At 47.1% G+C, this 14,471-nt stretch overlaps 1 protein-coding gene across 2 annotated transcripts in view; it reads right to left on the bottom strand.

Moving 5' to 3' along the window:
* Nucleotides 1-13,666, bottom strand: part of fto (FTO alpha-ketoglutarate dependent dioxygenase) — a 103,598-nt gene extending 89,932 nt beyond the window's left edge. Inside the window, exon 1 of one of the 2 annotated variants that reach the window (XM_081705877.1) lies at nt 13,568-13,666. In XM_081705877.1, coding sequence (XP_081562003.1) covers nt 13,568-13,609 — 42 coding nt within the window. In that variant the 5' untranslated portion in view covers nt 13,610-13,666. The remainder of the gene's footprint in view (nt 1-13,567) is intronic. The other variant, XM_081705876.1, reaches the window with a different exon arrangement.
* Between the last annotated feature and the right edge of the window lie 805 nt (nt 13,667-14,471).

Genomic DNA, 14,471 nt, shown 5'->3' with positions numbered 1-14,471 from the left:
CACCCATTTGAAAATGTAATTACCGCTGACATACTGAGGAGACTGCCTTAAGCACTTAAGTTAATATGGAGCCAGAGAAAACAGAAGTGACACTAACACGATGATGTGTGTGTGTGTGTGTGTGTGTGTGTGTGTGTGTGTGTCTTTTGTTTTGGCACAGTACACAAACCCACTGATGCTGCACTGGTTTTTTGAAGAGGCTTCCATTACTGTGGCTGTCCAACTGTTCTCGGGGTTCCAGCCAATTAGAAGGGATCTCTGTGCGGCGCGACCCGCGCCTCCGTCCTATTACACTGGAGCAGTTAGAGGCCTTACCAAATACAACACACCACCAACATGAAGAGAGAGAGAAAGAGAAAGAGAGAGAGAGTGAGAGGATTCATGATGTCCGCCTGCCACCTAGTGACAGCTCCGCAGCCGTCTGTCCGAGCAGCAGAGCGAATCATTACGGAACAGTAACGGACTGCATGTCCCGAGGAAGCAAGCCAGTCAACATTCAGTCACACTGATGAAACTGTACAATCTATTTTGAGATCATTTATTAGTCTGGACCTCTGACCCGCTACATTACTGCCTAAAGCCCAAGCAAACGACCTACAACAGGTGCCAGGCCTGGGAAATGTGTGTGCGGGGGGGGGTTTCTACAGTGGAAGGCCAACTGGGTCACAGCACCTCTATGTACGCAGCTGAAAGAAGGAAAGGGAACACCAGATGAAGCTGTTACACTCCCTTCACTATGGTTTTCACAAAGTTAGTAGCTCAGTTTTTTAGATCCTTTTGTCAGATGTTTATATGGTATAGCGAAGTACAATTTCATACGGTTTTTGTTTGTTTGTTTGTTTTTATTGACAAATACAGCCAGGTTAAGCAAAGACTTACAGCGATGACCTTTCTTCTGCAGTTCACCTTAGCATGAGGATGTTTTGATACCGCTGCTTACTCGTGGCAGTGTTTTGAGCACTGATTAGCCAAGAATGGGCTGCCATCAGTCAAGATTTTGCCCAGAAGCCGATATGCAGCATGCCAAGGCGAACTGCAGAAGTCTTAAAAATGAAGGGTCAACACTGTAAATAGTAAATGTTTGCTTAAACTGAATGTATTTGTCAATAAAACGTTTTTAAAAAACTAAATTTGTGTCAGTCTCAAAAGTTTTGGCCACGACTGTACAAGTTGCATCTTACACTCAAAGTGTGTGAGAATGTACAAATCTGCATGGCTGCCCTACAGAAAATAATAAATTCACATTTTCTAGTGAAATCTCACTTAAAAACAATTAGAAGGGACACATTCTACCTAAATTCTAACTTTTAAATGTCCGGAACTGATCAATGACTTATTAATAAATAATATTAGTTTGCAAGGGTAACACATATAGCTGCTTTCAGGTATGTCAGCATTAGGAAAGCGCAGGGAGGCAGGAACTGGGCTGCATTCGCCTGGCCGGTCTGACCAGCAGGGTGACCTCACAGCAGGCAAGCGATGACCAAGCGAACCAAGTGCAGGTATCGACGTTCTCCTCAGCCTCCCCCCGCCAACAACCAAAACAGGCGTCCGTAGACACACCTGTGTGGTGAGTATACACACTCAGGCATCAATCATGGCTTGTGGGTACTGTAGAGTGAGAGGCGTGAGGTCAGAGGGCGTCAGTGGGGGTCAGACCCCCATTACACTCGGAAACCTCTTCATATTGTGTATGGTCGCTGGCTCACAAATAATTACTCACTCTGACCTGGGTTAATGCCCCACGTCTAGTGGTCAGGCCAGGGCAATTTGAACCACGACCTGAGCAGAGAGGGTTATGGGCTTCTGCTGACTGAGTGATGTCCCACGTAGCTTAACACACACACGTACAATTACAAAACAACGATGACAATGGACATGACACGCACCCTCCCAGACCACAGACAGAGACAAGTCAAGCGTACTTTTTAAAATGTCTCTACGATGCTACCAGGGTCTCCTTTCATACAAATAAAATCACAGGCATTTACAACACTCTGTTCTTACTGTCAAAAGCCTTCAGGCTAATGTGTCAGACACTGACTGTGTTCCCACACACACACACACACACACACACACACACACACACACACACACACACACACACACACAGTCAATAATCTGCTGTTTACCTTTCTTTCACTGAATACATTACCTGATTGAACCTCAGAATAAATCACTAGCATGACAACAGAGATGCTCCTTTCCAACTGTCATGGCAACCCTGATTACCAGGTAAGAGTGGGAGGGTGGAGGGTGATACATGAATTAATTCAATGACAAAAAAAGGAGCAGAGGAAAGCAGCTCCGTGTGTCGGGCTCAAGCTGGACGTGGTCACACAGCGTAGGAACGTTCGGACCCTTTAAGATAACGATCCAATGTATGATCAGCAGTGGAGAAGGGGAGGATGAGGCTGGATCCTGTGTGAGCTGATACGCACGCACGCAAACGCACATACACACACACACACTTACAGACATACACACACACGCACACACTCGTGCACATACACACACACGCACGCACTCGTGAACATACACACACATACACACACACACTTACACTCATGTGCACATACACACACAGGCACACACACACACCCGTGCACATACACACACACACCCACGCACACACACACACACACCCCTACACATGTGCACACACACACACTCTCATGTGCACATACATACACATGCACTTACACTCATGTGCACATACACACACACACACACACACAGGCACACACTTACACTTATGTGCACACACACACACACACACAGATGCACATACACACACACACTCATGCACATACAAACATACACACACACACTTACACTCGTGCACATACACACATACACACACACTCATGTGCACACGCACACACACACTCATGTGCACATACACACACACACACTCATGTGCACACACACACACACACACACATGTGCACATACACACACACACACACACACTCATGTGCACATACACACACACACTCATGTGCACATACACACACACACTCATGTGCACATACACACACACACTCATGTGCACATACACACACACACTCATGTGCACATACACACACACACACACACACACACACACACACACACGCACTCGCTCACACACACATACACAAACTCACAAGCAAAACACAGTTTAAAGAGCCTGTGTATTAATCCCTATTGTTGTGGCAAGGCAACAGAAGCACTTTTAAACACTGAGATCGGGGACGGGCTTAAGACGGACTGTCAGAGGGAATGACACGTCGGAGACAGCCAAGGCAGCATGGATGTGACGTGCGTGTGTGTGTGTGTGTGTGTGTGTGTGTGTGTGTGTGTGTGTGTGTGTGTGTGTGTGTGTAATAAGAATGCTCGACATTGGGTGGGTTAGATTAGCGAGAGCCCTGTGAGCCGTCACCTGGGGGGGGGGGGGGTGTATAGCACTGTCAGAGTGTTCCCACACAGCCAGGATGAAGAGTCACACTCATGACGCACACACACACTTGCGGAGTCACATGCGTGACATGCGCGCGCACACACACACACACACATACACACGACAGGACAGCAACATGGTAGGATTATAATGAGACGTGTTCATATCACTGTGTGTGACATCACTGCCCTGTCTACAACACTCTCGAGAAGCAGCATTAAAGGAGGTGTAGAATAGAGGGCCTAGTCTCACGTGTGTATGCGTGTGTGCGTGTGTGTATGTGTGTGTGTGTGTGTGCGTGCGTGCGTCTGGGCATCATCTCCACCAAATCATCACAGTAGCCGTACAACTCGCGTTAAAATTAGCAGTTCAGACAAGTTGAAGTGACTCCCAACATGAAGATTTTAGTGTCTGTGACACTGCGTGGCGTTGGGGGGGGGGGGTAGTGTGTGTACGATGCCGTGTGCCGGAGACCCCTCAGCCTGCTGGGACAGTGAGTGCAGCCACGCTGCCCTAGCTGCGCTGGATTCTGCCTAACAGGCCTGTCAGGAAATTTCCTCCCATAGACATCCAGTCAAAATGTCACCGTTAAGGTAGCAAGGTAAAGGCGCGGCCTGTCACCCGGCTGCCTTTCCGGGAGACTGGTGCTTTTGAGCCGGACCCGGACCACATCAGCACACATTTGTGTTTCATTTTCCTGCTAATGACAGTGATGCCAGAGGCGAGCTCCTGGTCGTAAGCTGGGACATGGAACGAGCTTGAGGCAGGAGCGCGGCAGGAAGTTAAAAAAAGAAAGAAAAAGAAGAGGAAAGATGAGGAAAACACAGCCACCTCAAAAGCAGACAATAAAGGCATTACAGCAAGCGAATATTAAGCTGCTTCACAGTCTCCAGTCACATCCCAGAGGAACCAGAAGGAGGCCATTTTGAAAGCTGTCTTCTGCTCATAAGTCTCTGGCACACAGATATATCAGAGACACAAAGAAGGAGAACAGCTCCCACATCCACATGCCAACACACACACACACGCACATACACGCACGCACACACACACACGCACACAAACACACACACACACAGATACACACACACACGCACATACACGCACACGCACATACACGCACACACACACACACACACACACACACACACACACACACACACGCGCGCGCACACACACACGGGCACACAGACACACACACAGACACACACACACACACTTCATGACCTAACACAGCTCGTGACTCTCCTGCCCGTTCCAGCATAGCATTCTGGGATTGCTCCCCTTACAGCTGGCCAACAGGAGACAAGGACACACACACACACACACACACACGCCATTTCTCATCACCTTAGCGACAGTGCCTGACCTCAAAGCAGCCCCTGCTGATATTATTCAAATGGCCAAGGAAAATATGTCCAGAGAGACAGACAGACTCTGGAAAAGAATCAGACAAGCAGAGAAGTAGTGTGTTTTATGTGTGATCGAGTGGTTGACAGTACCTCTGGATAAACTCAGAGAGTAAAAGAGAGAGAGAGAGAGGGAGAGAGAGAGAGAGAGAGAGGTGTCTCAGTAAACACTTAAAGAAGCCTGCATTTGACAGGGGAACCATGACAAGCACCAGAATCAAGTGTGTGTGTGTGTGTGTGTGTGTGTGTGTGTGTGTGTGTGTGTGTGTGTGTGTGTGTGTGTGTGGGTTAAAGGTTAAGTGAAGAGGAGAAGGTGCTGAGAGGTAACCGTTATGCACCGCTGGCCACTCAAGTGCCCCCTTCTCTACCTCTCCCTCTGTTTCCGTTCTCCAAATGAAACCGCACCGCTACGCAAACCAAACTTCTGACAGACTGTCCATCAAACTGCAGCCATGGTGATCCCAACCTTGAATTACATGAGGCAAAGTAATGCCAGCAATAAAATGACAACCTGCCAAAGACGACTCAACTCCAACATCTCAAATGCATCTGATTAAAATATGTAGTCCAAACAATGCTGCCTAATGCATGCTCCCAACACCAACACCGCACAGGCCCCAACACTACACAATCACTGCTCAATGCCAACACCCAACAGTGTTCAACACCAACCCCCTCTCTGCACCAACACCAAACACTGTTCAACACCAAATACTGCACAGCCCCCAACACTGCTCAACACCCAACACTGCTCAACTCCAGCACAGCCCCCAACACTGATTCCCTGATGGGAAGCTTTATAAGTGACTGATGAGCTGACAAAGAGCTGAAGACTTTTTTTTGAAGACCAGGAGGTAGACGTCTTATTTACCCAGCACACCAGCTTCGATGTCTCACTAAAATGAAAGTTACAAGGCCCATAATTATCTTTAGTTCAAATAAAAAGGTGCTTCCATCCACAAGGCCCGTCACTCCATTAGATTCCATAAAACAAGTCCATAAACCACCCTTGGCATAAAGCAGACCCTTCTCCGCACTGGGTGCAGGTGGGTGGTGGCACGCTTCCATCCGCCTGCTGGCACAGGCCCCAAGCTACACACCACTCAAGTTGGCAGGTGTCTGCTCTGTCCAGCAGTGGGGTACTGCTACAGCTCACACCCAGAGCACCCACACATACCCACGCCCACACGCCAGGTACTTACACCAACTCCCACTACACCCCATTTATACCAAAGAACTTATGATGTACAAATTAACAGTTGGCGTTTATGGGCCCTTGTGAAAGCGGCCTCCTGTAGCTGGGAGGGAATCGGGGCCTTTGGCCCGGCGATGGGAAGCAGATGTCGGGCGAAAGCCCGTCGTTATGCAGTTTCCCTTTTACAAGAAAAGGTGAGCCATGGCAGAGGAAAATAAATTCACAAATAAACAGCAGAGTTGTGCCCCGCTGTGTGCCTGAGCAGGTGAGAGGAAAGTAGAAAGGAAAAGAAAAAGCACAGAGCACCAACCCAACGCCTTCTAGTCTGTGGATATGAACCCTGTGAAAATACGTCTGCCCTTCTGCAGCACAGGGATTCCAGACGACGGGTAAATGAATGACGGTGAAGGAGATGCCACAGCAGAGGCGAAGAAATGTACTGGCACTCTGACAGAGCCAGCACAGGCAAACACAGGCATGACAAAGGGGCACTATAAAAGTGAGGTTATTTGATTGGAAGTGAAGAAAATGCAGAGACAGCCAGGTCCAGCATGCACAGAACCCATTCATAAACACACACGTACACAGGGGGAAGATGTCAGGATCGGGATTACTAGATCAATCCTATGATCGATCTCAACAGTCCTCTGGGATGCTACTATGGTTACTGAGCGTATTGATTATTGACTATAAATTAGCGCCCATCAGACCGATACTGACAGATGAACTCTAAATGGACAGGGTTAGCGAGACTGAAACCTCCCTGCTCGTGACATGTAAAGTGTGGACACATTATTATATACAACAGTGCACCACATAGCACAAGGCAGCACACACACACCACCATCCACAGCGCCGCCAGTCTGCAGGTCAATCTCACACTGTAAGCATGTCGCTATCACTGCAACCAGCAGCAGTCTGAATTTGCCCTTTTAAAGTACACAGTTCACCAGTCCAAAGAAGAGTGACACACACACACACAACCATCCACAGATCTGTAGTTTGCTATTAGTCGTGACTTAAATGTGTTGCCTATAAACTGACATATAGTGCCAGTATAATTATAAAATCATACACAAAATCACTCTACAAACAGGGAGCGAACATCTGTGGATGTAGCTGGGATACTCCTACACACGCCAGCTCTGAAGCGGCCATAGAGAGGTGACCTCTGCTCCGTCCGGTAGGAAACACTGATCTCCCTACAGACACGACCCAAATGGCGTCCTTTGTACAGGGCCTATAGTAATAAGAAAAGCTAGTCTGGAAGCAAACAAAGGTACAGCCAAAATACGGCTTCTCATCGGACAGGGTAGACAAACACGCGACGGTTTACGCAAATGCACAAGGCCGTAGTCTTCCTCACGTAAGACCTAAGACCGGTCGCATCTTATGCTTCCTGCACCCGAACATCCCGCAGGACAGTAGCAGTGGGCTCAAGGGAACTTACGAGACTTGTCTCGGCAAGGTTTCTGTCAGCAAACTTGGACTCTGTTCCTGCACGAGCAGAACTCTCCAGTGCAACACCAAACGCGGCACTGCTGCTCACAAACAGCTCGCATAAATGTGGCACTTAAGCGAATAAAATATCATTGTCATTACGCTAGCTCCTTGAGCAATATCCAGATTTCCAAACGCGCTCATTTCGAATTTAAAAGCGACGTAAATAATCTAAAGATGTGGGGCTGCATTTTAACACCCAGTGCGTAAGGCATGAAGGATGTGTGATCCCCCACAGTGTGCAGATGATATAGAAAGCAAAGCCTCGTGACAGACAAATCAGCCTAAATCCATGTGGTGGATCAATGCACGAGGCCACAGGCCCCGGGGTCCCCCTATATTACAGCGCAAACTTCATATTCACTCATTGATTTGCTTTTCAGAATAGTATATCACTAGACCCCGATGGGACATGAGACACAGGCAGGGACCGGGGTCAAGCACACCGCGCGCGCGTTAGCCCAATATTGATGGGCAAGCAGAAAGAAATGACTAAACATCCAGATCAATAACTAGTTACCGCCGCGACAGGCGGCGAGATGGAGATATATAAATATACATCTTTACGGCTACGGGAGCATTCGTAATGAGAGGCCTGAACGAGTGCTCCCCTTAAGGTAAACCGCTTGATTAGCGGCGGAAGTTAGCACGCCCATGTGCTGGGGCGAGGAGCGCAGAGACTGATGACCGTGGCCGGTCGGAGGCCAGCGAGGCGTAGCCGTACCGCGCCAGGGCCGGCTCCAGCCTCCGTAATCACACTTTAAGGCGCTTGTAATGGCTGCCGGAGCGCTCCGTCACTGGCTGCGAAGAAAGGGCCGGTTTTCGCCCATCGTTTGCGCGAGCGCAGGCACGAGATGGCTACGGCAACATGCGGGGCACAGCATGTGGTGGTCTTGAAAACTGAAGCTTTAATGGGGTACATTACGGTTATTAACATGGGAAACTCTAATTCCTGGTCTTATCCATGCTGAACTTCCTCTATGGACACGGTGTGTTACATTCACGGCTTTTTATACCCCTATCGGTCTAATGGCATGTGACGGAAAAGCCAAACAAAGACCTGGCAACCCACCATAGCACTCAGTCTGTTCTTATTTACAGCTCAAGGTCATTAACGAAGGCAGTGGCTGTCTCATTACTTAAACCCAAACTCTGTCCAGCAGAGCCATAAAGAGGCAGGAGACCAGGGAGTGGCTTACGGCTTAATTAAACGGGCCCTGCTGCTTTGACTTCATCGCCATGGTCACAAGGCCCAGCCCTCCCTGATTCCCCTCTTAAAACCATCCGGACTGGGAATCCCAGAACAGCCCTAGCCCCACTGATACCCCCTCACCCCAGCTCACCGCCATGCCAGCCCCTACATCAGCGCTGCGGAGTGAGGGATCCGGCAGCTGTGGGCTGCAGGTAACACCCGTATGGACCGGCGGTGTGATAGCCTGATCGATACTCAGCAGGAAGTGCCCCCCCCCCGGTAATAAAGCGCGGTGTCAGGCCACTACTTCATTTACCACCTCCATTAGTGTAATGGTATCATTATCAGCTGGGGCGGTATTTTTCTAACGTACCTCGTTCCACCCTGAAACCCCACACACACACACACACACACACTCTGAAAGCACTGCTTCCCTCCCTCTCCCTCACACGGAGCCGTAGCCTCGCGTGATATCCCCGAGCGCGTGCTTTATGTGGATGGCCCACTCTTTTGCCATTACGGAGTCATTAATAAAGGCGAGCGCATCGTCGGGTAACGGAGAGCAAACACAGGTCTGGACGGGCGCGCCGCTGATCAGCCCGCTAAGACACGTTAGGACACATAAATCGTTAGCTTTACACAAATGTACAGGGAGCCATTTTGCGAGGGGGGGGGTCGATTAACCAAGACAGGCTGTGTGGTCACATAATCAGTCTGTAGACCCAGCTAGTTGTTAATTTAACAGAATTGCCAAGGGGAACACAAACAATTTTAATGAGTGTTTAGGAATTAAATAGCCTAAATAGCTTGCTCTGGCAAACACACAAGTGCAGAAAGCCAATGAGGCAAGGCCACTTCTACTGATAGGCAAGAAGGAGGAAAAAGCTTTGTAACATCTGGCAACCCTCCGACATTGTTACTTATGGTCCATTCGGGGGGCTCCTTTGTCTCTCTCCCTTTTTCTTTTTTTTTTCTTTTTTTTATAAACCCTGCTCTTAGCGTGTCAAAAGCATATTTCATCAGAGGATGAGTACGATCCTGTCAAGAAAATATCAAGCAGACATCAGAAGAATTGGTCAAACAGTTAACCGAGCCAGTGGATCCTTCGATGGGGGTTACAATGTGAAGTTATAAAGTGTGTTTATGATAACAGACGGGGTGAAAAGGAGAACAAGCTTCTCTGAGGCACAGCGTCTGAGGGAAACACATCCACGAGTATCTCCACACACAACAGCATGTCCAATAAACTGAACGGCATTTATGGTAAAACGCTTTAATTGTGCCTGCACGGCTGGCTTCGTTTAAGTTCAAACTAGCAACTTTGATTGTCCACTGTTCTCAGATCAAATAATAACGCTGACAGCGTTTCTATGGGTAGAGGACCATGTAAGGGCACTTCTTTAGGGATGAAGTCACCCTTTAATGCGCTATTAGCCGGTGACACGCCGTTTCATGGTGTGGCATAATAATCAGAGCGGGCTTTGTCATGCACGTGCACCACATATGGCTCGGAAATCCCTTGCAAAGCAGAACAGAGGACAAGGCATTGGAGGGGCCTTAAAAAGATGAATAGCTCACAGCCTGTTTTGTGACATGGGAGAACACGTCTGTGTGCACCCCAAATGACTGAGCATAACTGCAAACATGTCCCCACTTATTGCTTACTATGATAAAGTACTTTAGTTTTTCACTGCAACGAGCCGAATGCATAATCGCCAGCCTCCGTTTTGGAATAACCTGTGGTTTTCCATGGATTTTGCCATGCAGGTTTCCCACCTCTTAATTATTTTGCTTATTGGGAGAGAGAGGGGAAGAAAGAAAGAGAAAGACCGAGTTCGGGTTTTTGGGCCCGTGCGCCTCTGTCTGTCTGCCTGCCTGCCTGCCTGTCTGTCCGCGTGCACGCCAGCTGCCATGAGATCTCTGTGAGCCAGCGGCTCATCTGGTGCTCAGAGCTCTCTTTAATAAACAGGAGGAACCACGTCCTACATAGTTTCACTGCTGTCAGACACGGTCCAAACACATGCGCCATCAGAGACCGGAGCCGAGAGATAGCAACAAGGACAACGAATAGCTGAGAGGCAGTTTGGAGCAGTTACCGTAGCCTGCACGAGACATCATGGGAGATACCCGGGCCCACGGAGTGCTTTAGGATTAGAACAAAAACGTCACACTCCTGAGTAGACGTGTCAGGAGGAATACAGCATTAGGGGGAAAACGCTACTCTACGTAATCTTACATACGAGCTTAATTCCTGTAAATTTTGTGTGGTCTATGGTGTGTATAAATTGGTGTTTTATTTAGGTGGCTCACTTAGGTGGGGATATGTGGAAATTTGCAAACAAATAAACAAATAAACCTATTAGGCTACATAAAGTTAAACATCAGTCTAATGTCAGGACAAGGAGGGTGTAGGGTGTAGTGGACTTTACTGGACTTTTTCTTCCTACTGTGCTTTAACTGTAACGTGTCTTCTGACTTCACACAAGAAGGCGATGGAAAAAAGTTCTCTCTATTCACCATGCTGTCACTCTTCATAATTCACACTAATTATATATTTGAGTATGACAGTTAGCTACTAGGGTCAGATATTTTAAATGACGTCAGAACTGCTGAAGAAATACCACGTCTGTTCCAGGACTAGCTCCAGGCTTGTAATGCCCACAGTAAACACATGTTGCTAAAATATTAGTGGGTGTGGTCAAGTGTGAACTGAGTGACCCATTCGATGTCAAAAAATAAATTAATAAATCTGCCCGGCAACAACAGGCCTTGACTTCAAATACCTTTTAATAAATGAGACTCCAGTCTCCTGTGGTGCCTAATGATCTACAAAAGTAGCAGGAGTCCCCAACAACAATCCAACCATCACAACCACAGTGTTTTGACAGCTAAGACTTCCTTCCCTGAAAGGGACATGAAAACTAACAGTAAGCAAACCAGGAAAACAGCAGTGTAACAGAAGGAGCGTGTGTGTGTGTGTGGGGGGGGGGGGGTGTTAGTTCTTCTCTGGAGCTGAATTACAGGCCTACAAAGACCACGGCATGAAGGAACATATGTCATAATTAACCCGTGCTGACTCAGTAAATGCGCAGCCCAGTGAAGGCGCTTCACTGTGGAAATAATACTTCAAACCCCGCCAATCACCTTTCAGTATTATAACGTTGACATAGCAGTTTACTCTGGGACTATGCATATATTTGCTAGATTTGCTCGTGGCATTGCATCCACTGAAGACAAAGTGCTAACAGTACCATTATTGCAGACGTGGGTGATTGAAGGGTTATGGGAGAAACTGGTGTTTTGATTGAAATGTTGAGTTTGCCTTTACATTCTAGTTAAGATTTGCATGGCTACATGGTCCAGTTCTACTAGTGACAACCTGTTAGTCTTGTGTTAACTTTCTGCAGCGCCCTAGATAGTCCATGATTGCTGCCAGAAAATATCCTTCATTAAGGACTTAAAATTTTACCTTAGAGCCCTACAAAATGAAAACGTGTAGCTTTAATGTCTCAGTTAGAACACAAAAATGCTGTATTACTGTGTGACTAACACCATCTTCATTAATTTACTGAAAAGAAACAGGTCGTAGCGAAAAACCTGAGATCAAGCTTAATTCCTGGTTGAGTATCATAAAAACAAACCACTAAATGCTATAGCTTATGTTTTAAGCTTCTGCAACATACGGAGGCATTGATCTACTGTAACAAAACAAGTCTGAGCGAAAACCTGTTCTCCGGCCATCCAAACACAAAAAACAATGCATTTCCAAACAGAGCTTTTACCTAAAGAGAAAACAAAAGATATTTTAGACTGATTTTACAGATTGCAAATAGATTTCTCATTTTGTCTATCACTACCAAAATGACAAATGTGAGTCACGCTTTTAATAGGATTCAGTGGTACACTGTGTAGGATTTTAAATGCAAAACAAATTTACATGTTATGGTAATGATTTCAATTTGTCTCACAACATTTAAAAAGTTCCTGACCAAGCCAGTGCAGGAAACGTGACCCTGAAATGAACTGCCATCACTCAAAACACCTAATACTAACCAATCTGTTCGTTCACCTTTATATTGCCTGGACTATGCCGTAGCCTAGACATACCCTATCCTAAATGTCCAGAAAACTGGCCCCTTGGACCAGCGAAGGACAAAGCATTGTTTTCATCTGGATGTATCAATGTTCAGTACTGAGACCCTCAGCATTTAACCTGTGATATAGCTTAGGCAGATGCCCTGCAAAGCAACATAAACCCATATTTTGAGAAAACGTCTCCATGAACTCACTGAAATCTCAGTTCAGCCTACTGATTGAGTTCGTCTATGATCTGGGCCCATTAATGATGTTTTGAAGCGTTTTGCCTTTTCTGTTACCTGCGTTTCTTAATTTTTTTTTCTTTTTTGAATAACAGTGAATATTATTCCTGTTCCAAGACACAACACACAAACTCCGTTGGCACTGTGGCTGTCTGCCTCTCTGCGCCTGGTCAGTGGGATAAACGCGTTCTCTGCTGTTGTCATTCATTGTCACCACTGCGGTGAAAACAATGATCTTCTGCACAACTGGGAAACAGACACACGCAGTCGCCTGACACACGCAGAAAGACGTGACACAGAAGAGAAAGGAGAGCAATAGGCGAGCGAGACATGGCACAGAAGAGAAAGGAGAGCAATAGGCGAGCGCCAGCGGTGGAGATGCACGCGCAAAACCACGCGCAGAGCGCAGCAGCGCGTGCGCTACCGGTCCGGACACGCAGAAACGCTCCGCGGACATTCCGTGACTGCATGTGGCGCTCGGGCGCACTGAGAGAAAACCACAAGCGATACCTTTCTCCTCTTTTCCCTCTCACTGTCATCCGATCTTTTCATGTTCCTGGAGTACTGTTTACACTGCCTCGACTTCGTCACGCGCCGGCGCGGGAAATGTAGTCCGCGCGCACTTCCTCGGGCGTCGCGAGTGCCGCTTTCGCGTGTTAAAAAACATGCGGTTTCGAGGGCCGTCGTCACATGTGGTGGGTAAATGTCAGGACCCGTGTTGCTTTCTCATGTAATTGCGAGGTATTTTAAAACGTTGGCCCATTGTGGTGCGCTGCAGACTACATTTCCCAGACGCCAAGCGCCAGGAAAAAGCCACGCTTGTAATTTGACTCAGGCCGGAAGTCGTGATATGTGGACGCTTTACGTTACAAAGAATACCTTCCTATACTTAAATAGCGGGGTTTTTTTTAATCTTGTTTAAAACTTTTGAGTAATAAAGAAATAATATCTAGCAAAATTGTTAGAAAAATGAGAATGGGCTTCTTTTTTTTTTTTTTTTTTTTTTACATCATACTACATTGTGCTATAGAAATGAATTAATGTTGACATTTAGATCTGAAGACCTCTATATGGATGTATTAAGCCCCTTTTGTGGGCCGTTTGTTTGTTTTTGCTTTTTTGTTTACACAACAAATAAAAGTGACTGAGATTATCATAAGCTTCCTCTGAAAATCATGTGATGCTCGAGCTATTTCAGCACCAAGCTATCACTTTCAAAATATCAGATGTGGTACTTTGTAACTCACATAAAACACAAACGCATCTTTGAACATATTCCAGAACTGAACCATGCCAAGTCTTTTTCAACTCTTGATGACTTCAGCCTTCGCCCAGGTGCTTCTCAGGCTAGGGCAGCGAGAGGGCCCCCACCCCAGTATCCCGATCACTATTCCACAGACCGCGTTCTGAGCTG

The sequence above is a fragment of the Electrophorus electricus genome, chromosome 23 (genome assembly GCF_041902795.1).
Source record: "Electrophorus electricus isolate QZ-2024a chromosome 23, ASM4190279v1, whole genome shotgun sequence".
In the NCBI taxonomy this organism is placed as follows: domain Eukaryota; kingdom Metazoa; phylum Chordata; class Actinopteri; order Gymnotiformes; family Gymnotidae; genus Electrophorus; species Electrophorus electricus.
This window is presented reverse-complemented; position numbering and strand designations above follow the sequence as displayed.